We start from the raw sequence: 27,308 nt of genomic DNA, 5'->3' as shown, positions 1-27,308 counted from the left end.
TAGTATAGACAATGAAATTAAATCAATTCTAAAATCAGTTTAGTTAAATTGGTGTATAGCTATAATTAATGCACTTAAACCAATTAAACCTATACTTGCATTGGTAAGTTATCACTTTAGCTAAATCGATATCAGCAATGGTTAAACAGGTGTAAGTACAGTAGAACCCTGTTTAGCCGACCCTCCATTATCCGGCTTTCAGAGCACACAGGTCCAGAAGTGGGTGCACTCTCCTGTGGCCACTAGATGGCACTGAAGCCTCGCACTTTCCCATTCTCGTGATTATCTGAATTTTTGATTAATCAATGTGGCCCTGGTCACACTCCCATTTAGATTGGATAAACTGGGTTCTGTAGTAGGTCTTACATTAGGGGTTTGAATGAGTTCAAGTACACTGATTTTTAAATCAATTTTGTTAACAAGTTAAGCCTTGTCTAAACTGGAAAAGTTAAGACAACGGTTGGTGTCATCCTTGGGACAGGAGATCTGCATAAAAGGTGACATTTACAGTTAGTTTTCCATCAGGTGTCATGTTATTCACGGTCAAAAAACTTCATAAGTGTGCACAAACAAGGTAAATATAAGCAGGCTTCTGCAGCAAGAACATAAATACAGAAAAGTATGCACAAAATTGAACAAGTCACAGCAAATTCACACATGATGCAGAGGGTTGTATATATCAGAGGAACCCTGCACCGTAATTAATAAGAGCTTTCTTCAGATCAGTAGCTTGTTTACATAACAGGCCAAAAACCTGCCCACCCCAAGGAGTCATGCAGCTTCCCTCTCTTGGCAACTAGCATCTCTGTTTCTCACTGTAGATGCAAGACAAACACTGGCCACTCTTATAAACTTTACAATCTTTTACAGGGATTTCTTTCAGAAAGGTGTAGTAACACATTTCCAAGAAAAAAAACAAACATGGATTATGTGCACAGCATATCAAAGTGTTACGATTATGTATTCATATTACTATTAATTCCTGCTCTACTGAGGTTTAAGATTTAACCAGATAAATTTGCTCCCTGCCATAATCTGGCATTTGGTGTATAAGGATTATGGCCGCAGCATTTAAAAAACAAACAAAAAAGTCATCCGCCTTTACTTAAGTTATATTGGATGAAAAATACAGAAGCGTAGCAATTTTCTATATATGAATAGCTCCAAATGCCAGAGGGGATGTCTTAGAGGTCTAAGCATTATGTTTAAAATATACAGCCTCCCAGAAGGCACAGTTCTAATCCTTGCATGGTTGCCTCAGTTCTTCATCATTCTGAGGCAGGCAAACTGCATTCTGTACAGTTCAGATTTCAAATGAGATTTGAGGGAAAAAACCCGAAGTTTTGTCTCTTTCCGCAGACCCCAAAAATACCAGGACACATTTTGCATCAGACAAGTGCTGGCCTTGTGCTGCACAGCAATTTCATACTGCCATCCATACCAAGAGTTACTGCGTTTCAATGGAATATAATTTGTAAAGCATTTTGGGACTAAAAGGTGCTCTACAAATTTAATATTTTCTAAAAACAAGAAATTACAATTAAAAAGTCAATAAGGTTTAATTAACTTCCTTGTAAATAACTGCAATTCAACTACTTACTGCTAATAATCACAGCAATAAATGACAGTGAATCAGTGCACCTGACTTTCACTCTTGGATTCAAATATGGGCTACACCAAAAGTTGGGTGCTCTGTCTAGACTTCAGCAGACCCTTCTTCGTGTCACTAAACTAACCTCGGAGTTTTGCAGTCTCAGCTCTGGAAAGGTTTATGTATTGTGGAGTGTTACTAATATTGTTGCAGGTCAGAGCTGAAGTACAATAGAAAAGCCTTGTGGCTATATTTGCACAATACCCTCCTGTAGTATATGTGGTGGTAGTCAATTCTCTCAGTTCAGTGTTGTTAAAATTCACACACAGAAATGTAGAATTGTGCTTAGTGCTTAGATTTCATTAGAATTTATATTGCATCTATTGGAGATCTCTCAATCCAGGTTTATTACATTTTTGGCATATATGGTTTGTTTAACATACACACTTAGAAGATGCTAATTAAAAAAAAAAAAAAACCAAAAAGTAATGTATCAATTCTTTTAGATCCTTGGTCTGTATAAAACAGATTCTGAATGTCATTTGCACCTCAGGCAGCCATTAAGAGCTATGAAAATCAAATCAAGACATCAGCTCATCCGGATCTCTCTGTGTCAGACATACTGCATGCATGCCCGTGCTCTCACTCTCTCCCACACATGCACACGCCAATTTGACAGAACCAAAGCTGAAGCTCCCATTTTTTACTCCCCCAACCAGACATGTTGTTAGCTAACTGGAGATGTACATTTTGCACATGCCAATAAGGCACAGAAAGACAAGTCTGTTAGGAAAAGTCTTTCATCAAGACAGAATATCCACATTCATGGAATATAGACATGGGAAGCTCCATGCTGCAACTCCCCACCTTCGCTTTCACAAGGATATTCCTCACAGGCAAAGTCCTCTTCAGCATATTGTCCAGCTAGAAGGCATGGTAAGCCTATTTCTTCAAAACATCTGCCCCTTTCTTAAGTATACCATTAGCTCAATGCACAGATTTAACCCAGACTGGTGCATTGCAGATTCCTTCACTGACCAGGTCACAAACAGCACTTCTTTTAAAACTGAGGGTTTTTTCCAGTCATGAAAGAAGTTGGATTCCTTTATCAAGTAATCATTTAAGACACTTTATTGCACAGAAAGGACTGCAACAGACTGGTGCACACAGTAAATCTATTGTCTAAACAGGTTTATTCCTCCGTCACAGAAAGTATTCATCTCAACTGGAACATGCAAACAGCGAGGCTTGGCTCTGATCATTACAGATACAGAGAATGTTATGGATGAGGAACAGCAGTTACTGAATTAACCCTCGACATCTTTCTTTAGTTACTGTTCTCTCCCAAGTTTTTTACCTGAAGGAAGAGCATGGACCGTGTGTTTCCTTGGTGCAATTATCCTCCAGCGAGAAGTGCTGAGCAGTAGCTTGCAGACACGGATAGTGGAGGCACATTCCAAGCAGCAATCAAACGAAGTAATACTTAACTAATGTTCTGTTGCTCACACCATTTCCAAGCCCCTGGACACATTCTTTCAAACAGTACTGAGACAGGATTTCTGACTAGTCACCTGATAGTATTGTCACCTGACTAAGTACCGGATCTGGCACCAAAACAGACTGTTGCCTCATTTTTACCACTTATCCCCTTGCACGGTGGATCAGGTGAAAGTGGAATTTTCACTGTTAAAATGAGTTCCACTCTGAGTAATTCAAGTATGAAAACATCACTAGCACAGAAAGGATGAATTAAAAAAATCCATCAACTGTGTGGGCTTTTGGGTGTTTGAGCTGGGGAACAAGCAGTTAAATACAAAGTCTGAATGCAAAAATATTAGCTTTGGTAGATTTCACATTTTTGCTTTTTCTGGACCCTCTTTTTCGGGGCTAAGAACAATTTTTTTTAGCTCTAGTGTGTTGAGGCAGACAACGTAATTAGCCTGGTTTTCATAGGTGCCTAGCACCCATTCCTTCTGATTGCGTCAACAGTAACTGCAGGTGTTCCGCACCTTTGAAACTCAGGTAGCTTATTCAGATGTCTAACTTTAAGCAATCAAGTTTGAAAATTCTGGCTAGGGGATCTGCCTGGGACCCTGAAGTCTAGTGGTTCAGGTGATCCTGCTTCTGACATTAACGTTGATTGATTTGGGCACATCAGACAATTCAGCCTCAGTTCCCCAATCTATAGTACAGGAGCAATGATATTTAATAACTTAATAGGAACACTGAGGGGCATTTAGAACTGCATGTCTACTGCAGTACGACAACGCATCAGACCACGATGCATCTTTTTGATAAGCTGTCATGCAAGGCTCTTTACACTAAATAAATCCACAAAAATTGTCATTTTTTCCTCCTCTTCCCACTACTTAGCTTGTCCACCTGCCAATTTTGCCTTCCTTATCCAGTTTTCCTGTGTTTTCCCCACAGGAGTTCAATGGGTCTCTTGCACCTGCTTTCCCCCTACTGCTTATAAGAGGGCACAAGGGGCAGGGAGAGGGAGATCCTTCACCACTAAGGATCTTCCCTCAGACAGTGCAGCAGACGGGGCTGAAACGTTGTCTAAGGAACTGTGTAAGGTGGTGGGGGGACCCTAACTCCTAATTTCTATAGGAATGGAACCCTGCTCCTGGATAGCTTAGCTGCAAAACAGGGGAAGATAATTATTCTGATTGTTTATATTATGGTAATACAGAGAAGCCCTGATTAAGGCTCCACTGTACTAGGCACTGTATACATATAAACAAGACAGCTCCTGCCCCACAATACACACTCTCTATTATACACATCAGAGGTGGGCAAACTATGGCCTGCAGGCCACATGTGGCCTGCGGGACCATCCTGTCTGGCCCCTGAGCTCCCGGCCGGGGACGCTAGCCCCAGGCCCCTCCCCTGCTGTCCCCCATCCCCTGCAGCCTCAGATCACCATGCCGCCAGTGGTCTGCCACTTCTGCAGGGCAGCACGGTGGCGTGGCTGCGAGCTCCTGCTGCTCTGAGCAGCGTGGTAAGGGGCAGGGGGGTGTTGGATAAGGGGCAGGGGGTTGCAGGGGGCAGTCAGGGGACAGGGAGCAGAGGGCAGAGGTTCTGGGCAGGGTTCGGTCAGGGGACGGGGAAAAGGGGGGGGGGTTGGATAGGCATGGGAGTCCCAGGGAACAGGGGTGTGGATAGGTGTTGGGCAGTCAGGGGACAGGGAGCAGGGGGGGTTGGATGGGGGTGGGGTCCCGGGGGGCGGTTAGGGGCACGGAGTCCTGGGAGGGGGCAGTCAGGGGACAAGGAGCAAGGGTGATGGTTTGGATGGATCAGGGGTTCTGAGGGGGACGGGAAGTGGGAGGGGGCAGTTAGGGGGCAGGGGGCAGGTTGTTTGGGGGGCACAGCCTTCCCTACCCGGCCCTTCATACAGTTTTGCAACCCCGATGTGGCCCTCAAGCCAAAAAGTTTGCCCACCCCTGATATACATAATGGGTGGACAAAGGTCACATATAAGACAATAATGGTCGGGTAGGAGAGAGAGACAGGGTAAAAGGTGAAACCACCACAATAGGCACCAGTATCAGCACCAAATGCCTAACCATTGTCGAGATAGTTGTAGGCATCGCAACCCAGGTGAGATTTATAGAGGAATCTGGAGGATAGCAATGCTCGTTTTTGGAGGATCTTCTCCAAAATGGATAGAATGGGTGAAAGCATGAAAGTGCTTGAATGGGTGGGAAAAGCTAGCAGCGGTGAGCAGGGAGGACATGGGAGTTAACAGCTCAGTAATGTGCAAGAATTGGCAGGCCTGGCAAAATTCAATAGTCTAATTCAGGGGTCTCAAAGTCCCAGCCTGTGGGCCATCTGCAGCCTGAGAACCTCCCCAGTGCGGCCCGCAGAAGAGACACTCATGCAGACACACTGCCAGCAAGGTCTACTGCAGGTGCCACCCCCCACAGCTCCCATTGGCTGGGGGAGAGGGACAGAGATACCATCACTAGTCGCCGGGCAGAGTCAGCCATGAAGGCAGCGTCCCTTTTTAACCCCACAATGAATATAAACAAGCCTAAATACCGAACACAACTATCTGATGCCCACCTTGCTGCAATCCTGAAGAAGGTTTCAACTGCTCAGTCACTGAGGCCAAACATCAACAAACTGACAGAACTGAAGTGTTGCCAGGTGTCTGGCAAACACTAAAAACTCTCTGGCAAGCGAAGAATTGTGTAAAGTTGCATGACAGTTTTATTATTGCGAAGAAATTCGAAATAAAAAATACAATATCAACATTTTCTTTTCTGAACACCTTCAGTGACATGATTGGCCCGCTGGGAGGATTTGAGGACTGGCATTGGCTCTAAGGTAAATTGAATTTGAGACCCCTGGTCTAATTGACAAGGTGGTGAAAGGAAATGCAGTGGAGGAACTCAGAGCTTGGCTACACTTGCAGATGTAGAGCGCTGGGAGTTAAACCAGCCTTCGGAGATCGCAGAAGGGAAAACGCTGCCGTGTGACATTACACTGTCAGCTGCATGCACAGTGGCATGGCCACATTAGCAGTTCTTGCAACGCCACAGAGAGCAATGCATTGTGGTAGCTATCCCAGTGTGCAAGTGGCTGCAGCGTGCTTTTCAAATGGGGGGGTGTGTGTGTGACAGGGACTGTGTATGTGGGGGGAGAGATAGTGTGTTTTGGGGGGCAGAGAGCGTGTCAGCATGCTCTCTTGTAAGTTCAGACAGCAGCAGATCCCCCCATCCCTCTCTCACACACTCACACTCTAATGGTTTGCTTTGTCCCGGAGCAGATAAACATGTTGGCTGTCAGAAACAGAGCTCTGAAAGAGGATATCTGCATGCCTGCAGCTGAGTTCAAAACAATTACAAGAGTGGCCACTTGACTTCAGGGAATTATGGGATGTTTCCGGAGGCCAATCACAGCGCAGTAATGCAACACGTCGTCCACAATGACACCTGGGCATTTCAGCCGGGGCACAGCAAGCTTTATGCTTCTTGTGGAGGAAGATTATCAGGAGCGCTCCCGCTGCAGAGTCCAGGCGCTCTAAGTGCATTGCCAGTGTGGACACTTCGGGAGTTAGGGCACCCAGGGCAGATTTAATGCGCTCTAACTTGCAAGTGTAGCCAAGCCCTCAGAGTGAGGAAGCTAGCTGCTTTGTGGAGCTCCTAAGCCTTCCAGCAGTGGCAGTCTCAGTCCTCCAGGCTTAGTCTGTCCCTGCAAGCCTCTGACTCTTCCCCAAGCACAGTGTTTCAGCCCTCCACACATGGACATAGGCATTGCTCACCCAGCCAACCACAGAATAAGCTCCCCTCCTGCAGAAATGGACCACCATTTCCTTGACTTCAGAGCTATGAGGGAGGGGTAGGCACTTGCTATGCAGAACTGCTACTGTAGGAGCTCCTGATAAGCATTTAGCTTACTTGCCCCAGGACCCCTTATGATTTGTGGCCATTCTCCCCGCCCCGCCCCCAACAAATTTAATATTTTAATTGTGCGGTGAACTGTTTGAATTTTATTGCCAAGGATGGGGAGGTGCAGCATACAGCTCCTCATTAATTTTATTTATACTGAATGATTTCACAACTAGCTAACATTGCTGCATAATTCTCATTGACTGCAATAGAATGTAAGCATGTGCTTAAAGTTAATCAATGCTTAAGTGCCTTACAGGATAGTGATGATTTAAGCACATGCTTAACTATTATCAATTCTATGTATTACTGTAGTACCTAGAGACCCTAATTGAGAGACACCACATTGTAGCTGGCACTGAGCAAACCAAACACTTAGTGAAGGGCAGTCCCTGCTCCAAAAAGCTTACAGTCTAAGTAGATAAAGGGTAGGAGGAGAAAGTGTGGCACAGAGCAGTGAAGTGACTTGCCCAAGGTCACACAGCAGGTCAGTGTTGCAGCTGGGAACAGAACCCCAGACTCCCAAATCCCAGTCCAATGCCCTATCCCCTGTGCCACACTGCCTCTCCCATGCTTCAGGTGCTTTACTGAATCAGGGCCATAATTCAGAGTAGTTCCACTGCGTAAATCAGAAGGCCTTGTTATATAAGGTAGGTCTGATGCAACATATAGTATTCGGGGCCCTAAGTATAGCTAAATTCCATTAGCATATAGCAGTATTAATGCCAGTGACAATGACAGAAGTGGGAAAGCCACTTCTGCTTCATTCCCATCATCTCTCTCCTCTCCTGCAACATTCTGGAATGCACAAGTGTGAATCTGTGGAGCAGAAGTGGCTTTGCAAACATCCAGACAACTGACTGAAGCATAATTTTGTCTAAAAAATGCAAAATTTCCTAAGCGTGCTTTCATTTTGAAGTTCCATAAACCAAAAAACAGACAAATTTTATGAAAAAGAGTTTAAACAGATATACAGAGGAAACATCAGTGTCAGCACCCAGCAACAACAGACACACTAACATCAGTTGGAGGGATTCCACTATGCAAGGCAACAATGAAAACTAAGCAGGAAATACCGTTATTTGGACCTAAAGAAAGTATCCTGAAGATGAACCTGGTTCCTGCTTGTTTAGCCAGGAATCTGAGATAGACCCAAACCAAAACTGCAGATTTGGACACTCAAATGTAAGGGGGTTAAAATATCTATCGGTATTTGAATCTTACCAAATATGGGGGTCTTTGGCCTGCAAACTTGGATCTGATATTTTGATTTGGCTCATCTCTATTAGCAATACTGATCCTACACAATTGAAACAGCAAACTTATACCAGCATTCCATGGTTGTTTTAACGTGGAAAAAATACTGTACGAATGCCCAGATGACTAATCAAACTGCAGTTTCTGCCACCACAAATTTTCCTTATTCCACAGAGACTCTTGTGTTCTCTCGTTCTTGTTCCTCTAAATTCAGTTTATAGATTAGTATATGAAGCATCCTAATTCAATAGCTATTGGGGCAAGCGGAGAATCAAAGTCACATCAAGTCAGGCATGTTTTAGATGTTATCAGCCAGGATCTTTTCTATTTCTTAGATTTCCTCTCCCAACTCCTCCCTTAAGAGCACTGAAGCACCAGACTCATTTACAACCGCTAGAAAGCGAGAGACAACTAGTGGTTAGACTGTTCCTGCCTTTTTGAAAAATGTAAAACAGAAATTCAGTGGTGGTGGTGGGTTGGGATGCTGTAATCTCACATTCCGAAACCCATTTAAATCACAAATGAAACGAACATGGGGAATTAAGGGTAAATTCTCAAATGCACCTATGTGATTTAGGAGTTTAAGACCCATTTGAAAGTTAGGTATCTAACTGTCTATATCACTTCTGAAAAGGCTATTTAGACACTTTTGAAAATGTTATTCTTAATCTCTAGTCATAAAACCGCAGAGTTTGGCACAATGAGGCAGCTTCTCCCATCTGGGAAAGGGTGGGATAGCAAAGGCTGAGATGCATGTTTAAAAAGGTGTTGAAATCTACACAGAGACTATTCACGCTTGACCTGCCTCTCTAGCCAGTGCTATTAATCCCTCTTTAAAGAGCACAAAAATTCAGCAAATTCATAGACAGATAAGATACTTTGCTTCAATAGGTCCAAATCCAATAATCTTTAGTTTCTATCTTCCAAAGGACTTCATCTCTCAATGGACTTTCCTCATTTGCATCAATTACAGCTTTTCTAAGCACCAAGGAGTCTTGAGAATCAACTTTGCTTTGTCTTACCTCCAATTAGATTTTCCAGACAGGCTGTGTTGTTACTAATTACAGGTTCTCCCTGGTATGGCAATTCTTTCCTGATAACTGAAGCACTAATTAAAAGAGATTTTTGCCTCTTCATTTCCCACCCCTGGGAATGAATTTGACAGATGTTGCCAAAACAAGGTTTTTCTTCAAAGTGCCACAAAAACTACCCCCAAATGATATCATCCAAACTTTGTAGATTTTATTTTGTGCAGTGGTTTGTTTTACATTTGATTGTGTGTGTGTTTCGGGGACAGGAGAAACATAGGACCCCTTCTAGAAACAGATCAGTGATTCTGTGCTACTGATCTGGCACATGTTATGAATGAGTGAAATTATTTTGGGCTCTTTCCATGTGGTTGATTAATAAATACCAATATGTAACTATAAAGCATGAGAAATTACTAAGAACATAACTGTCTAAAGAAGAGTTGTAAGCTACCGAATGGCAGGACCTAAAGTAATAAGGAAGGTAACAGTAAAAGAGGAAATTATGAAGACACACTAATTCAGTCTTCTTCATGAAACTCATCCTTAAACTTCCTGTGTGGGTACCAGCACTGGAGGCTCACATTGCTCACGATATGAAGATTAGCATGTCAGAGACTTATGTTTTAGTGGACCGGTGTTAAACAATATAATGGTTCATTTTTAGCAGATGAAACAGCGTGATATTTAAAATGGAACTACCTCTGAAGCTATGTGCTCCCATGGATGAGATCCTAGTGAGTAAGGGAGATATTGAGGGTCTGCTCACACCCTCCAGAAACAGTTTTTAATACCATACACAGTGGTATTAACCAGCCATTTTCACAGTGGATTTTAACTAGTTTTAACCTAATGCAGGAAAGCCTTAGTTAAACACAACCTGTGTAAAACAGGTACACAGAATAACCATGTGCAGCCTCTTCATAAACCGGGTAGCTTTCCTTTCAATAGATATTCCTTTAATATTTAGGATGAGCCAGAAGGTGAAGCTTTTTACACACAACAGACTTCTTCTATGCATTATGACTAAGGCTGCAAGTTTGTCACGGAGGTCAAGGATTCTGTGACTTTCCGGGACTTCTGCAGCAGCTGGTACGGCTGGCCTGGGGGCCACCCGAGCAGCTCAGGCAGCCCCTGGACCAGCCGCTGCTCGGGCAGTCTCTGGCTACCGCACCCCCATCCCCAGCAGCAGCAGGACTTTGGGTATGGGAGGGGGCTCAGGGCGGCACTTACCTTGGGGGGCTCCCTGGAAGTGGCAACATGTCCCTCCCTCAGCTCCTAGGCAGAGGCTGCAGACACTGTCCCTGCAGCTCCCATTGGCCAGGAACTGGGGCCAATGAGAGCTGCGGAGCCAGTGCTCGGTGCAGAGGCAGCGTGTGGACCACCTAGGAGATGAGGGAGGGACACATATTGCCGCTTCCAGGGGGCCATACGTAGCTGGGTTAGGGTAGGGAGCCTGCCAACCCCACCGACTCCTCCCCCCCAGCACCAGCGGGGGTCCCGGGCTGCCAGCCACACTTGAGCACCCACAGCACCCCCGGGCCGCCCCCTCCCCCACAAACATTTAGGAGGCTATACAGTACAAGTGATGGACAGGTCACAGGTAGTAAACAAAAATTCATGGTTTGTGACCTCTCCATGACATTTACTAAAAATACCTGTGACTAAAACATAGCCTTAATTTTGACCAATCCATTGATTATTGTTTTTGTTCTTTTCAAAATAATCAAGATGCCCACCTTCTTGTGTGTTATCTTTGTGCCTGCAACAGATCTGCCCTGGGCTTCAGTTTCTTATTGATAGCATGGATAATATATAGTTACATACTTCATAGGATTGGTGTTAGGATCTTTGCACAGTGTTCTGATCACAGACAGCGGCATGAATCCTAAGAATTAGTATTATTACTAGTCATGAACTGAGCCCAAAGCATATGTATTATCTCATCATATAATGATATAGCATAATGTTTCGTCAATTGCTAAAGTCAATTAAAGGTTGGTTCAGTACAATACCTTGATGTACTCTATAAAAGCATAATTGTAGCACTGCAGTTAACTGATTACATAACGATTCTCTCATTTTTGATAGTCAAGCATGTACAGTAACCTTACGTACAGGAAAAAAGCAAATACCATTGCCATCCATTAACCCTCATAATAGATCCAGCTGTAAAAACTCATCTCTGGATAGTAACTTCAGACACTCTCAAGCTATAACGTCTGTTGTTCCCATGTCAAGCACATACTTCCTTAGGACAAGCGAGATACTCTTATCTGCTCTGCACAGCAATTTCATTGCTGGATAGTTTATCTGCCCCATTGTGCTTTACAGCTTTCGTGTCAATTCAAAGACTATTTTGGTCCAGTTGTTATCTGTACTGCTGGTGATACACTCTGCCCACTGCCATCTGTTTCCTTTTCTTTACAATGATTCCAAGTGGTTTACTTCATTGGTTTGCCCTCTGGCTCACTGTCTTGTTCATAAAAATATATTTCTCACCGTTCTCTCTACACCACCCCAGCTTCTTCAATCAGGAGGGATTTTGTGATGACTGATAAACCATGTCTCTAGTCAGCATGTGAAAAGTAAACAAAAGGAACCTGATCTACTACAGAGTGATCAGACATTAAAACCTTCCTACTTGTCCATCATCTCTGCCCTTCATTCATGATCTTCTTCTGCATGTCTTTCTTCCTCCCCTCCCGCTCTGTGTGCCCACACCTCTTTAGCTACTAAATTAGGTGGCCTATATGGTCCAGCAAAATTTTCATGATAGTTGTATACAAAATATGTAAAATATGGTCTGACTATGGGTTATTGTGTACTTTTCCTATGTACTTTTAATGGACTCTTGTCTGGCATAAGATGCTACATGTGCATCTAAGGTTGTAGGGAAAAATATATACTATTATTTGAGTATGTGATCATAGAATTACAATCTGTATTGTAAACACGTGCACACAAAGAAACAGAGTGAAATTTGCATTGCAATCTTAACTTTGGCATTCCCAGACTTTCAGGTGCTTAACGGTCAGGTATAACTTTCTTTAAACTTTATTATTATTATTATTATAAGAAAAAAGACTAGGAGTCTCATTCCTGAAGACTTCTAAACTCTGACTTGCAACAAATTGTGTGTAATTTCCATTATCTGGAAATAAGTGTCTAGAAACCACATTTGTATTATTCCTATTCCTACACATTGGCATCTTCCCTTTTCATTTTCTAAATTGCATTTCTCTTTCCAAACCCCTAATGCAAGACCGAGAAAAAGCTCAAACCCCCTCCCATCAGGAAATTTGCTTTCAAGAAGAAAATGTGAGGTAGAGTGCTTCACAAATACAACCTTAACAGCTACTGAAACTGCTATTTAGCAATCTACAATAGATTGCTATACTGCATCTATACCCACGAAAAAATATCTATTTTTGAACATTTTATTATCCACGTAATTATAGACTAATTTTTTTTTAAAGTGAACACACTTGTGAAATTAAAACCCTTCTTTTATGTACTCTTCATATTTACATAAAGTCACTATCCTACCTAGTCTGCTGCTTAGAGATGTACCTGCAGCCTTTTCTTGCAGCTAACTCTCTTCTAGAATTGCAACTTTACAGCTAGGCAAAAGCAGAATTGTTCCTAGCCCCAGCAACAAGTGACAGCCTATTGCCAAGTCATGCTCCATTACTAGTTGCAGATAGAAACAAGAATTCACTTTGCACTCTTGCTGCCTCCTTCTACTATCCCTCCCTGCGCGGAGACCGCTCCCGGCTGACCGAAGAGGAGAGAGAGAACATGGGGAACTGGGCCAAAATGTGGCATTGTGGAAACCCTATCATCACAACTGGTCTTCTATTTTTAAGTTTTCCTTAGAGCCCTCCATTTCTGTCTCCTTTGATTCATTTTTCAAAAACTATGATTATAACCAACACTGGCACAGCCCCTTGCTCACAACTCGTTGGTTTATTTGGGAAGCCGTACCTTCAAATGGACAGTATTTCTGATAGTGTGTAATCAGGTCTGGAGATTAGGTGTAGCCCAATAGTCACTAAAATACAATGCCAAGGAGCTTCTAAAAGGCTTAAATAAGGTAAATCATAACCAAGTAACAGCTCAAACAAACAGCCAGGAAGAGCCACTTAAAACTGTCTGTAAAGCATGCAGCACTATTGACCTGGGCTCACAGATTCACAGTTATAAATCCCAGAGCTGCTTAGTATCCTCACAAATGCAGTTATAAGCCTCCCTGCTGTGCAGTATTCCCTCCCAGTACCCTCACTGATGTTCAGATAAATCCTAACACACTGAAGTCACTTTGTTGTCAGGCAATTATAAACAACGGTCACTCTCCTATGACCTCTGCTAACTCTTAGCTGAAATGCTATTGATTTGAGCAAACTGACTACGGCAATGCTGGATAGAAAACAGTTTATTTAAAACAGAGAAATAATACATCTATAAATTAAAATTAGTACATTGCTTTTCTAATTTTGTAACTTACCAAGCTTAGTGGCTCCCTCTGGTGGATATTCAGGAAACTGACCCTCAGATGGGACACTTACTGTACGTCGCAGGCACCGCCCTTTGGTAGATTCTGCCTGCTGCTCCTGTACCCCCTCCACAGGCATCTACAGAAAAAGATACCAGCATTTTTAATCTGTCATTATACATGTCTTCTAATACTCAGTCTCAATGAGATTTGTTTAATTTTTCACTGATCTGGTAATAATATTCAGATAGGATGCAGCAGATCCAACCCAACCACAAAAATCTGGAGAGGTTACAATCCAAAAAAAGGGAAGTAAGTTTATTATAAAAGAAGTGAGCTACCAGGAAATGCAACTATGCAAAGAGACTTGTGCATAGCACACAGAGGTACATATGTCTGTGCCAAAAAGGCACCAAGCAACAAAAACAAACAGCCTATACAATTACAAGGTAAGTCTTGTACCTGGAAACTGGTTTCCCCATGACTGAGGGACCAAGAGCCATTGGTCTGAAGTGCTACTCATTTCCATACTGTTAAAATCAGGCAGAATTTACTAATCAGATTACAAGGCTTGTTACACCCAAGGCCTCAAGACTCTACAAAAGCATGAAGTAACTGTACTGCCAACAAAGACACACGGTCATTACAATCAACTATAACAGAGGACTGGAATCAAGATATGTGGATAGATGGACCACTGTTCTGATCAGTATGGCATACAAAAGGACAGAGGAACTTTTGAATGAAGGTTGTTACTGATGAGGAGATGGAAGATATCTGAAATATTTTATGAATATTATATATATCTGTGTTTGATTGTTATAGCATTTGCTATACGATTACTAACGGTTAATGCAAGCTTATTCAGATTTATTTATTGCTAAGGGTTACACATGGGTTAGCATGCACACAGATAAGAGTGTGGAGAAACTTCTGATAGACACCCATTTACCAATAATTAATGGACAACAGAGAATCAACTGCTTGGAACTCTTTCTCTGCCAACCGAATAAATTGGTTTGGCCAAGTTCCGTAGAGGCAGGGAGACACAGAGATTTGGGACTGATGAAAGGTCTGCCCCTGAAGACAGGGACAGAGACTCAGGGACAGTGGGGAAGCAGACTGAGCCTCAGTTCCCAGATCTGGGGGTGTCTGGATAAGCCAAATCTACCTAAGCTTTAGGTCAGCCCAATGCTCTGTTCTAGCTATTGAGACTGAATACTTTGTTTTGAAAAGCTCACAGCTCCTGAAGAGAAAATTGGCAGGGCTCTAACCCAGTCGGGTCTGCTAAGGAAGTCAGTCAGTTCACAGGGTGCTACAGCCCAGGACCCAGTCTGACAGTCAGGGAGGAAGCGCACAATTATCCCAGAGAGATGAAGGCAAGAGGTCTATCACCTGCAGGGTTGTACTCAGAGATACTGAGAGGCTGAAAGTGCAGCTATCCCTGAACCATGACAATTGGTTCCCCTTGTTGGACTACCCCCCTACGATAGGTAAACTGCTAGCAATGTCTATATTTTCAGTTGCTTATATATTTCCATTATAACCCACTATTTTCAGTTATTTAAATATTTCCTTAAGTTTCACTGACTGGGCTGAAATTTTCTGTGTCTAGTTTCTCCATAAGTTTGAGACAACTTTTGAGCTGTTACAGACTATAAGGAGAGCGAACAAAATTGTTCCTCAACAAACAAATTCTTGCAACCCTTTTTTGGACAGCTCTGCATATGAAATGACTGTAGGTAGAAAACTGATGTTTTCGCAGGGCAACCACTTTGTCAGTGGTTACTAAGCACTCTAGTGAAAACTGGCTGAGATTTGACAGAATTAGAAAAAATGCAAACTTCAGACATGCACAGCAATGTTTTTAAACAATCTTTTTTAAACAATGACTCTAAAGGAGACCTGGCCTCACGGGAAACTGCACTAGCAGTATACCGCCAATCTGGAATTATGCAGTTCTTTTCCCTTTCCAAATTACTTATTCTATAAATATTCTATTAAAAATTAACTATGAGATATTAATTCTGCAGAGATAAGCACTTAAAAGTCAAGAAATGTAACTTATTCTACCTTCTTGTGCATATGGCATTGAAATACAGTCTTTAATTGCATGATCACATAATATTTCACATTACACACAGGATCATGCTCTGTATACGGTTGTAGGAAAAAACTGCATCTTATAAATTTGTAGAGTGAAAAACTCAGCCTCATTCACTGTGCACCTTATACATAAATGTCTTTTATTGTCCCTATCTGGCATAACAGAGTAATAGTAATAGCGAAAGATATTAGTCATTTGTATCAAAGGCATATAAAATATTAATAATATTTTGTATTATTTGAGAAATTTATGTGATCATCTAGTTATAGATTGTACCTTAAGGGCTCATGCAATCTTAGCTCCAGCATTTCCTGACTTTTGAGTACTTAATCATGCAATATTAACATTTCTCTTCACGTATTTTTTAATGTAATTTGATACTATGCTTGTCTGTTGTCTCCTTCAAGCATTGCTCATTTTTTCAAAATAAATTTCTCAATTCCCTCATGGATATTCTATTTGAAGCTTTATAGTTTGATGGTGGATTTTTACTCAGACGATTTCATGAATGAGGTCTATTTGAGAGAGTATTAGTAAACTAAGGGGACACTATTATTTTTGGTTTGTGTTACACTCACTCAAACAAGATCAAATACTAGATTTGCAGTTTTCATTTGCAGACACCATTTAGGCATATTTCCTACTGAATGCTTTTTCATTTCTTTTATCAATCTTTATCTCTGCATTTTCTTTTAGATTGCTCTTGCTGAATGCTACATGTAATATCTTCATAGTATCCTGTGCCCTACTCCACTTAACCCCACCCACAAAGCCTCAAGGTGCTGATTAGTGACAACTACCCTTTTAGCAGACATGCATCACCACTCTAGTTTAATTCTGTAGTGAATACAGTTCCTTTGCTTGTGAGCTTCCCTAAGACAAGATTGCTAATTAGCCCACAAAGTGGATATAGATATAGTCCCTTCTCTCTAAATACAGCTTCTCTACACCTTTGTCTATTCTTCTCGCATCAGAGTCTGCCACCCAGTAAATATTTTTACTTTTACATGATTAACCCTACTAGAACTTAGATCCATCAGTTGAGGCTGGAATGCCTGCATCCATTCTGGTAGCCACGCAAAGGCAGACAATGGGATAATAGGTTTCCCGCTTCTCAGAGGCCGACCTTCCAACAAGGTTTCTAATCTATATTCTTTGTTAGTAAGTTTCTGCAGCAATGCCTAAACTTAGTTTTCAACTGTGTCATTAGTTCACTGTGTCCTAATCGGGGTTACAACCAGTGGAAGGAGCTATTACTAGAAAAACAAAAAGGGCAGAAAAGTATCTGTGCAGAAATGTATGAGCCAAATTTACCTGGCTCATTGGTCCATGTTTGGTGGTGATACCAGACAGGTGTAATAATATTTAATGAGTGTCTTATCCAGTGAATCTTGTGATTTTTCATAGAGTTTATTCAACACTTATTCAATAGTTTCTTACAGCATTTTACCAGCTCTGCAGCAGGTTGAATATATTATTCAACAAGTACTAGTGAAATCCATCTAATAGGACACTTTTCACCAGATATTTGAGACCCAACAGTTGCCTAAAACTTGATTAGGGCTCTTTAACTAGTGGCAAGGTTCACAACTCTGATTACCTTCCACACACATGAAATCCTACCTTGGGAACTGTAATTAATACAGGTATCAAATATGCCTTGAAGATCTATGAACAGCTACAGTCGTCTCTGCCCTTTAAACTCTCTGCAACAAGAAAGATTGACATTGATCACACAATGGTATATTCAAAATCTTTAGCTTCCTCTTGGGGAGGATGAGAATCAACATGCCCATCTCAACATGTGAGAAATCTTGTCCTGAAGCATCAACTAAATTGAAGTTGAAGTACACTATTTCCAGGAAAGGCAAGCTCAGACGCTTGAGAAGGAGTCTTATCACTACTGTTAGTCCCTCAAACCAGACACTCCCATAATTTACATGTGGATGAAACTTCTATCTTTCTTGGTCTATTGACAGAGAATCCCTAGCCAGGAGACAGATCAGAATAACTACCCCTTTCCCCCCCCTGTGCCAAGTGCTCTACTGTCTCCTATATGTTAGCCAAGGACTAGAGAGGAGTAGAAAATGTAAGTTCAGACCAGTTAGAAATAGCTTGCTGGATAACCCAAAAAGCTGAATATTCCAGAGGTCCAACTTCCTGTTATCCCAAGCAGCCAAATATATATTTCACCTGAAATTAGAAACTGTACATTTGTCTGTCTAATGAATCAGATCTGTGTCTCTAAGTGAACAATCTGTCTTATTCCTCCAACGTAATGTCTCAGCCTATGGTATGCCCTAAAAGATGTGAAATGAGATATAATAGATATAATCAGAGAACGTACCACCTAGGAACTATAGGGGACGTTTGCTTGTTCTCTCTAAATTATTGTTGCACTATAGAAGCGATAGGAATTTTAACACACCAGAAGATTAAAGAATACTAAAAGATATAAGCACCTAATCTGGATATAAAACTTTAGAAAAACAGAAGAATTTACTTAAAAATGGGGATATTTGAATTAATAGTCTAGGTAAATTTTAAATACAATTTTGGAAGTCAATCAAATATAAAAAGCCTCCGAAAAGTAAAGGATTGAAGAAATTTCTTGTAGACTGATGCCATCTACTGGATAGGAATGGAAGAAGCAGAGAAAATAAGAGCTGAAAGCTGAGTGCCCAGCTGACCACTGCCCAACAGGAAGAGGAGGTTACTTACCTGTAACTGGAGGTTCTTTGAGATTGTGGTCCCTATCTGTGGGACCATCACTCAAAGAAGAACTGCAGTTACATCTACACTGCAAAAATATATATGTATAAAAAACCTGATGCAGTGAGTCTCAGAGCCCAGGTGAGCTGAGTTGGGCTTGTGCTCCAGGGCTAAAAATAGTAATGTAGGCATTCCTGCTTGGGCTGGAACATGGACAGGAACGTCTACTCAGCTAGTTTTAGCCTCCCAGTGTGAGCCTGAGTCCATTAACCTAGGCTCTGAGATTCGCTGCTACAGGTTTTATATATATATTTTGCAGTGTAGATGTAACTGCAGTTCTTCTTTGAGTAATGGTGTGTGTGTGTATATATGTGTACAGCATAGACATACGCTAAGAGCATTGCCCTTCTCCAGTGGACTTGGAAACAATATAAACCTTAAGGCCACAGTGTGGACCTCAGAGTCTGCTAAATGCCTGTGACCAAACTGGCCTAAGACGGACAAATGATAAGCAATTGCTTTTGATATTCTTGTCTTTTTCATACCAAATAATTCAAATAGCAGGGATCATACTCTTAAAAGTTCCTTCAAAACAGTTGCATCTTTACTCCATAGAGAAATACTGGAAATATAAGAAGTGTATTAGAGGTAGAGAATTGATAATTGATGATTATTAGTAAATATAATAAGAAAATCTTAGTGATTTGTATTGTTCCCTGGTATAGCTGCTGGGCCCCCAACACTGGTCTATGCTAATTTCTTATAAGACTGCATGTATATTTTGTGTTCAGTACATGTCTAGAACATTTGTTATGTCCACATTGACTGATTGATTGTATATGTATGTGGTTCTGGATGCATTAATAAACTGTTGCTTGGTTAAGAATAACCAAATGTCCTGACCTGAGAAACATTGTCCAAGGTAAATGTAGGCCTGGAAAGAACCAAGTGTTAAAATTAGTCAACTAACACTCCTTGCACTTAGCAAAAAAGGGGTTATCATAGTTAGACTTCACTCAACACTGGCTATAACACTTATAACTGGCAAATCTAGTTTGTTAGATTTCAGCTTTAAAATAGCTAGCATTTTGGCAAATTCATAAAACTGATCCTAATCATGCTTACACTGCTTCTTCAGATTACCAGAAAGTAGCATCTATCTTGGATTCAAAGAACCCACAGATCTCATCCAGACTTACTACCTCTTAAGAACAGGGGTTTTCTTCTCCCCTCCCTTTTTGTTCAGTTTTTAGGATTGTAAAGACTATTTAAAAAAAAAAAAGCGCCTCTCACAGTTTTGACAAAAAACATAGAGTAACTCCTTGCTTAACATTGTAGTTATGTTCCTGAAAAATGCTACTTTAAGCGAAACGATGTTAAGAGAGTCCAATTTCTCTATAAGAATAACGTAAATGGGGGAAAGAGGGTTAGGTTCCAGGGAAATTTTTTTTGGCAGACAAAAGTCTATATTTTATACATACATATACACAATTTAATACTGTACATAGCAATAATGACTGTGAAGCTTGGTTGAGGTGGTGAAGTCAGAGGGTGGAATATTTCCCAGGGAATGCCTTACTGCTAAATGATTAACTAGCACTTGGCTGAGCCCTTAAGGGTTAACACATTGTTGTTAATGTAGTGTCACACGCTACAAGGCAGCAGGCAGGGAGGAGACAGCATGGCAGAGAGAGAGAGAGAGAGAGAGAGACTCTGTGTGTGCGTGTGTGTGAGATGCATTGCCCCTTTAAGAACGCTGACCTCACTCTAAGTACACTGCTTTTTTAAGTAGATCAGCAAATTGAGACAGCAGCTGCTGCCAGCAAGCTCCCTTCGTCCTGAGCCCTGTCCTGTCCCCCCACTTCTCTGTAGAGATGGGGTACAGGAGCAAGGGGGACACACTGACATTAGAACCCCTCTCGCCCCTCTTCCCCTCCCTTTGCACAGCAAGCAGGAGGCTCCCGGGAGCAGTTCCAAGGCAGAGGGCAGGAGCAGGACACGGAAGTGCGGGGAGAGACAGCTGAACTGCCTGGCAATTTATAGCCTGCTGGGCGGCTGCTGCACAGGGAACTTAGGGGAGCTGATAGGGGGGCTGCTGGTCCATCCTGGTTCCAAGCCCCCACCAGCTAGCTCCAATAGGCTGCTCTTTCATCAAGCAGTGGACAAAGCAGGTGACTGCCAAATAATGGAGCACTGCATAACTTCAAACAAGCATGTTCTCTAATTGATCAGCAACGTAACAACGTTAACCGGGATGACGTTAAGTGAGGAGTTACTGTACATAAAGAAGGAACTAAATGAAATATCACAGTTCAGCCCAAAATGAACCACACTTATTTGAGGTTTTCCCCCCACAAAAAAATAATTTAAAAAACAACACGTTGATACAAAGGGATAGCAGTTCAAGAATGCTAACCTCTTTCATTCTCTACTTGTTATGTAATGTTTACTCATAATGTTATGAGTCCACAAACCCATATTTACACAGCCCTTTACAGAAATACAGGCAATGCTGTCCCTGCCCTGAAGAGATTATAATCTAAACTAGACGAAAGCAAGGAATTATGAAAAGCAAAGAAGAAAGGGCAAGGGAAGAAATAATTCTGACAAATAAGAGAGTATGAAGATGAAATTCCAGGATTTATTTTTAAGTTGTGAATAAGGTAGCGCTAAAGAGGATGAGATAGCATTGGTGAGAAGGTCAACAGTTGAAAGTTAGCAGAAAATGACAGGTACTTGCATACTAACTGTAGATTAACTCTCTTGGGACTAGCACATGTACTCTTAGTCAGGACCATTTGGAAAGCATTGTCTGCCAGGGCCCCAGATATGCTTCTTTGCTAAACTGAACCTTTAAGTGGAAGGTTTTACAAAAGCAAAGACCTTGACTCCAACCCATATCCTTTTCATTTAGTGTTTTTCTAAATTGGGTGCCCTACACCAGCGGTTTTCAAACTTCATTGCACCACAACCACCTTCTGACAACAAAAATAACTACATGACCCCAGGAGGGGGGACCGAAGCCTAAGCTTGCCTGAGCCCTGCTGCCCTGGGCGGAGGGGGGACAAAGTCAAATCCCGAGCCCTGCTACCCCGGGCGGGGAGGGCCAAAGCCCCAAGGGCTTCAGTCCCAGGCAGGGGACCTGTAACCTGAACCCCACTGCCCAGGGCTGAAGCCCTCAGGTTTCAGCAAGTCTAAGCCAGCCCTGGGGACCCCATTTAAATGGTGTCATGACCCACTCTGGAGTCTGGACACACAGTTTGAGAACCACTGCCCTACACTATAAGAGGTTTATTGGTAAAACTATATCATCAAATTCTGCTCCTGTAGATGCAGCTTATATTATCAAAAAAGTTCTTTTGCCAGTATAATTTATACTAGTTTGGCAAGCACAATAAGCTATACTGTGAAAGCAATTTATGTTGGTATAACTGCATCTACACTAGGGCTTTTGTAGGTATTGAATGTCTTTACAAAAAAAAAAAAAGTCATACTCCTAACCAACATTGCTACACCAGCCAAAATTGCTCGAGTAGATTTGGCCTAAGTCTGTTTTAAAACAGTACTGGGTTCAGTAAAATTATTCTTGTTTGAAACTGTGTTTTCAGTCTAGACAAACAAACAAAATCTTAAAGACTCTGAAGAAGAGAGGAAGGTAAGTGGCAGGGGAATCATGGATCCATACTGTCATTTTAAACTAGTGTTATTTACTAAGTAACCTTTCTTTCTCCCTGAAGTATTGCCAGTACGGATTCCCACTCTTGGGAAATTAACTAGCATTAATCACCCTAAGAGGAGGCAGGTTGAAGGAGAACTAGTTTAATACTGCACAACTGCCCTCAGGCACCAGATCTAGCTGTCAATTCACAGAAGTAATGCTGTGTGAATGTGTGAAATGATCTCCAGGCAGCAACCTTGCATATCTCAGTGTTGGAGACGTCTTAGACATGCTGTGTCAGCTGCTTTAGACTGGGTCAAATGTACTCCAAGAGTAGGTGGCATGGAAACATCTGCAAGGGCAGAAGCAAAGCCCCATGACCTATGCAGCAGATTAAGCCTTTTCTCAACAGTATTCCTCCTGCTTCCCTCAATACCCTGACCAAATCTATTCCACATTTACTGAGCATTTCAGCAGAGGATTGAAGAGAATCCTGAAATGCTGCCACTTCAGTGCCCATTATGGGATTTAGGTTCTAAATTGCAAGACTCCACTATCTTGAGTATTTCTAACCCTGAACTGGCCTTCCTGCAGCAGACTGCCCCCTGGGATACAAATAGGTATCCATGAACATTCCAAAAGCTTTTCTTGCCAGTTAAGAAGTTTGACTTGCAAGTTCCAGGATTCAAACAAGGGCAGGTTGAGAGCTCAGAGATATCCTTACAACTGAACTACACGATAGAACTATATTCTGTGGTGCAAATCCTAAGACCAAAGCCTATATCTGGGGCTTTCAGCCAGATACAACAATACAGGCATTGCGGGTAAAATTTTCAGAAGTACCCAAGTGACATAGGAGCCCAAATCACATTTTCAAAAGTGACTTAGGAACTCAGGAACCTAAGTCTCAATAAAAGTCAAAGGTACGCAAGGTCCCTAAGCAGAGATTGGCAGGAACTGGTTTTCCTGTCTTGTGAGACTTTTCAAGATATCCAAAAATTTCCCAAATCAAGACAAAAATTATATCGTTTTATCTGTACAATTTTTCTACCTTTTAAATTTAAATTACCTAAAAAGTCAAACCAAAAAGTGATTTCAAAACAAAAAAAAACTTGCTTTTATTTAGAAAGTATCAAAATGGGACATTTCAACAATTTTGAAACTTTGTTTCAAATCAGGAGATTAGCCATTCATTCTTGAAGTTTGTTTTGACAAATCAGCATGTTCTGTCAAAAAAAAAAAAACGTTTTGCTGGAAAATTCTGATCTCTACTCCCAAGTCTCTTATGAAAACTGAACCTAGGTGCTTTTGAAAATTTTGTTTTGTGCCTTTAAAGAAGAAATTAATGTGGTAAGTGTTGCTTCCTGTAGCTTTTGTTGGGAGCATTGCTGCTGCTACATGCGCAGGGGGGTGGGGGGGAGTGTAGGAAAAATGAATTGCTCCCTCTGCTGCTACTTGGGCCTGGGCTATACTGGGGGGAGGGGGAAGGGGTTTCGAACTAAGATACGCAACTTCCGCTATGCTATTCGCATAGCTGAAGTCGAAGTATCTTAGTTCAAGTTACCTGGCCGTCCTCACGGCGGTGAGTCGACCGCGACGGCTCCCCCGTCAACTCCGCTTACTCCTCCTGCCGAGGTGGAGTACAGGCTTCGATTCGGGGATTGATTTATCACATCTAAACGAGACGCGATAAATCGATCCCCGATAGATCGATCACTACCCGCCAAGGCGGTGGGTAGTGAAGACGTACCCTCGAAGTAGGAGAGGCTAGTAGGAAGCAGATTTGGTCATAGGGTGAAGGAGGCAGGATGTGGCAGCTCAATATCAGAGGCGATGCATGGGGCAGCACGCAGGTCACATGCCTCCCCAGATTTCTGCCTTCCATTTCCAGCCAGGCATCCACCAGCACAGCGGGACTTGCAGGGCAGAGCTATTGCAGTGTAGGTGGCTCAGCAGGAGTAGCTGAGTCCCCCCAGGGCTCTCCGTGGAGAGACCATCCAGCTGGGCAGCAGACTGGAGCCGGTAAGGGCCACTGGAGCAGGTGGTGGCAGCAGGCAGGGCAGGGCTGTTGCCAGTGCCCAGCAGAGGGGAGTTGGGCTGCGGGGGAACCAGCAGATCCATCCCCACCTTCCCTGAACAAGTGGCAGGTGCTGGGCTGTGCAGGGGCATCAGCAGCCATGGAGCCTGTCCAGAGGTGGCTCAGCAGGGGAGGATGCCCCCTGGAGGAGGAACAGCACCATGCATGGCTGCTGCCTTGGGCACAAAGGCACTTGCATACTAACTGTAGATTAACTCTAGGGGATGGAGCAGATTTGGTCATAGGGTGTTCTTCTGGGGGCCAGGGCCTGGGCTGAGCAGGGTGGCGGAGGGACAAAGATGGCTCTAAGCCCCTGCCTGGGGGGCCACTGCAGAGCCTGTGAGTTTGGGGCAGGAAATCACTCCCACCCCACACCAGCACTTATCTGAGGGACAGAGAGGTTCCCCCATGCCAGCGCTGTGCAGGACTCCAGGTGGCTTTGGCAAACACAGGGCTTGGCTCTCCTGGGTAGTGTTCTGTGCAGGAGGGTCTTGGACTTTTCCAGGGCACCAGACCAGAGGCAGCAGGGGAGCAAGGAGCCCACCAGCCTGGCTGCAGGTATGTAGAGTGCTCCCGCCAGGGCCGATTCTCTGCACAGCACTGGGAGCTGGACGTGCCCCGCCGGAGGGTGTTAAGGAGGAGCAGCGGGCCTCTGGGGCTAAGGGGCAAAGTGGGAGGAAACCAAGAGATGGGGAGCATGCAAAGGGACAATGGGGTGGGCAGCAGAGGCGACATATAGGGCAGTCAGGTGCCGCCCATAACCTTAAATTGTGTCCCCTGCCAAACAGTTACAACTTGCCTCTGGTCATTATCCCCCTTTGTCCTTGAAAAAGGCAGACAAAGAACCTGGAATCTGAGGGCAGAAGTTTCAGAAAGAATCTTGTGAAATGTAAAATGCTCTTCATCCTTGTCCAGTCTACTTGTAAACCAAAACTAAACAGATTCTATCACAGAGGTGGGCAAACTACGGCCCGCGGACCACAACCATCCTGCGGGACCGTCCTGCCCGGCCCCTGAGCTCCTGGCCTGGGAAGCTAGCCCCAGGCCCCTCCCCTGCTCTTCTCCCTCTCCCTCTCCCACAGCCTCAGCCCACTGCACCACCGGCGCAATGCTCTAGGCAGCAGGGCGGTGAGCTCTTGCCAGGCAGTGGAGCCGCAGAGCCTGGCCTGACCTGGTGGTGTGTGGTGGCGTGGCTGGCTCCAGCCAGGCGTCACAGCTGCTCTGGGCGGCGCAGCTGTAGTGCCTTCAGCCACCGATGCTCCAGACAATGCAATAAGGGGGCAGGGAGGGTTGGATAAAGGGCAAGAGAGTTCGAGGGGCTGGGGATGCGGATAGGGGGCAGGGCGGTCAAAGGGCGGGGAACAAGGGGGTTGAATGGGGGCAGCAGTGGGCAGTCAGGGAGAAGGGGTGGTTGGATAGGGCAGGGGTCCCCAGGGGGAGAGGGGCAGTCAGGAATGAGAGGAGGGGTTGGATGGGGCGGCGGGGAGTGGTCGGGGACAGGGAGGGGTAGATGGGGCAGGGGTCCCGGGGGGGCCCCCCATCAGGGAACAGGGGGGGTTGGATAGGGCAGGATTCCTGGGGGGGTGACGGTGGGCCATGCCTGGCTGTTTGGGGAGGCATAGCCTCCCCTAACAGGTCCTCCATACAATTTCGGAAACCCGATGTGGCCCTGAGGCCAAAAAGTTTGCCCACTCCTATTCTACCAAGACAGCAGCCAAATTACAGACAGCGAACCTCAGAAGAACTGCAACCCTGCTAGAGTGACAGCCACTTACTTGTCACATGATCCCATGTTTGTGTCCTCCCTCATGGGAGTCCTGTGTGATTATCCATCTGCAATCACTCCTCAGAAGCACTAAACTATTCCATTACCCCTTAAATTAAACTCTGCTTCTTTGGCCTTTATGAGAATAGCCATATACTATGGTATCTTATAAGCATGCTCTTACAGCTCTTACGTTACACAAAAGTTTTACTGAGATGATGGAAAGATCTACATTCTCCCCAAACATCAGAGTGGAAATCAGATCTAGTATACGTTTCCATTGTGGAAAAAAACCTTAACTTTTTAAGACCTGTTCTACTGGTCTTGAAAGATGCTGCAAGGCATTATCATACCATAAAAGTGCCTCTGAAATCTTACAGTATGTCCACTTCTCACAAGCTAGTGACTCCTCACTTCATGGAGGACCCCTTGGGCTTGTGTCCCCTCCCCCTTAGGCTTATTCTCTTTCTACTTGCTTTCTGAGTTTCAATCTCTTCTTTTCCTTAGTGGTGACTCCTATTCTTCCTTGTCAATTTTAATTCCATAAAAGTTGACAAAGTGTTAAGTTTTTATTGTTAGCCTACACTCCACCAAGGTGATGCGGTCATAATTTATTTTTGTCTAAGTAACTGCAGATACATTGGACCCAACTGCAATGTGAAAAACATGCACACAGTGAATTCTTGGCATAGTCTCTGTTCAGTCAAATCAATGTATGTACTTGTGTAGTGTTTCTGGAAAAATATAATACTTGTAAGCAGTTTTTCCAATGTCTTATTACATGTTTCTATTCATTTCCCCAAGCATACTGAAATAGGTCTACACATTTCATTCAGAACACTCCCTGTGTTGAAATGGAGCACAAGTTAGTCCAGTGCGACAGGTGAAACAGTTAAGATTTATTTTACTTTCCTAATTGTATTCTGCATGCCCTGGTTTCCTCTCTTCTGGATATAAAACGTTACGTTCAGTGAAGGGTACTAGTATGCGCCTTTCCAATTTAACCCAAACTAAAGTCTCTTACTTTAGTGCAGAGGTGGGGCAAACTACGGCCCGCGGGCCACATCTGGCCATATCTGGCCCACAGGACCCTCCTGCCCCGCCCCTGAGCTACTGGCCCGGGAGGCTAGCTCCTGGTCCTTCCCCTGCTGTTCCCCCTCCCGCACAGCCTCAGCTCACTGTGCTGCCAACGCAATGCTCTGGGCGGCGGGGCTGTGAGCTC

At 43.4% G+C, this 27,308-nt stretch overlaps 1 protein-coding gene across 5 annotated transcripts in view; it reads right to left on the bottom strand.

Moving 5' to 3' along the window:
- RASAL2 (RAS protein activator like 2) overlaps positions 1–27,308 on the bottom strand; it is a 275,004-nt gene that overhangs the window by 114,893 nt on the left and 132,803 nt on the right. For 4 of the 5 annotated variants that reach the window (XM_078854058.1, XM_073356489.1, XM_073356490.1 and 1 more), the window contains one exon: positions 13,780–13,906. In XM_078854058.1, coding sequence (XP_078710184.1) covers positions 13,780–13,906 — 127 coding nt within the window. Of the gene's footprint in view, positions 1–13,779; positions 13,907–17,497; positions 17,581–27,308 lie in introns of all 5 variants that reach the window. The other variant, XM_078854059.1, reaches the window with a different exon arrangement.

This window comes from Lepidochelys kempii, chromosome 8 (genome assembly GCF_965140285.1).
Source record: "Lepidochelys kempii isolate rLepKem1 chromosome 8, rLepKem1.hap1, whole genome shotgun sequence".
NCBI lineage: Eukaryota > Metazoa > Chordata > Testudines > Cheloniidae > Lepidochelys > Lepidochelys kempii.
Note: the sequence above shows the minus strand (reverse complement) of the source record. Positions and strands in the feature narration are given on the sequence as shown.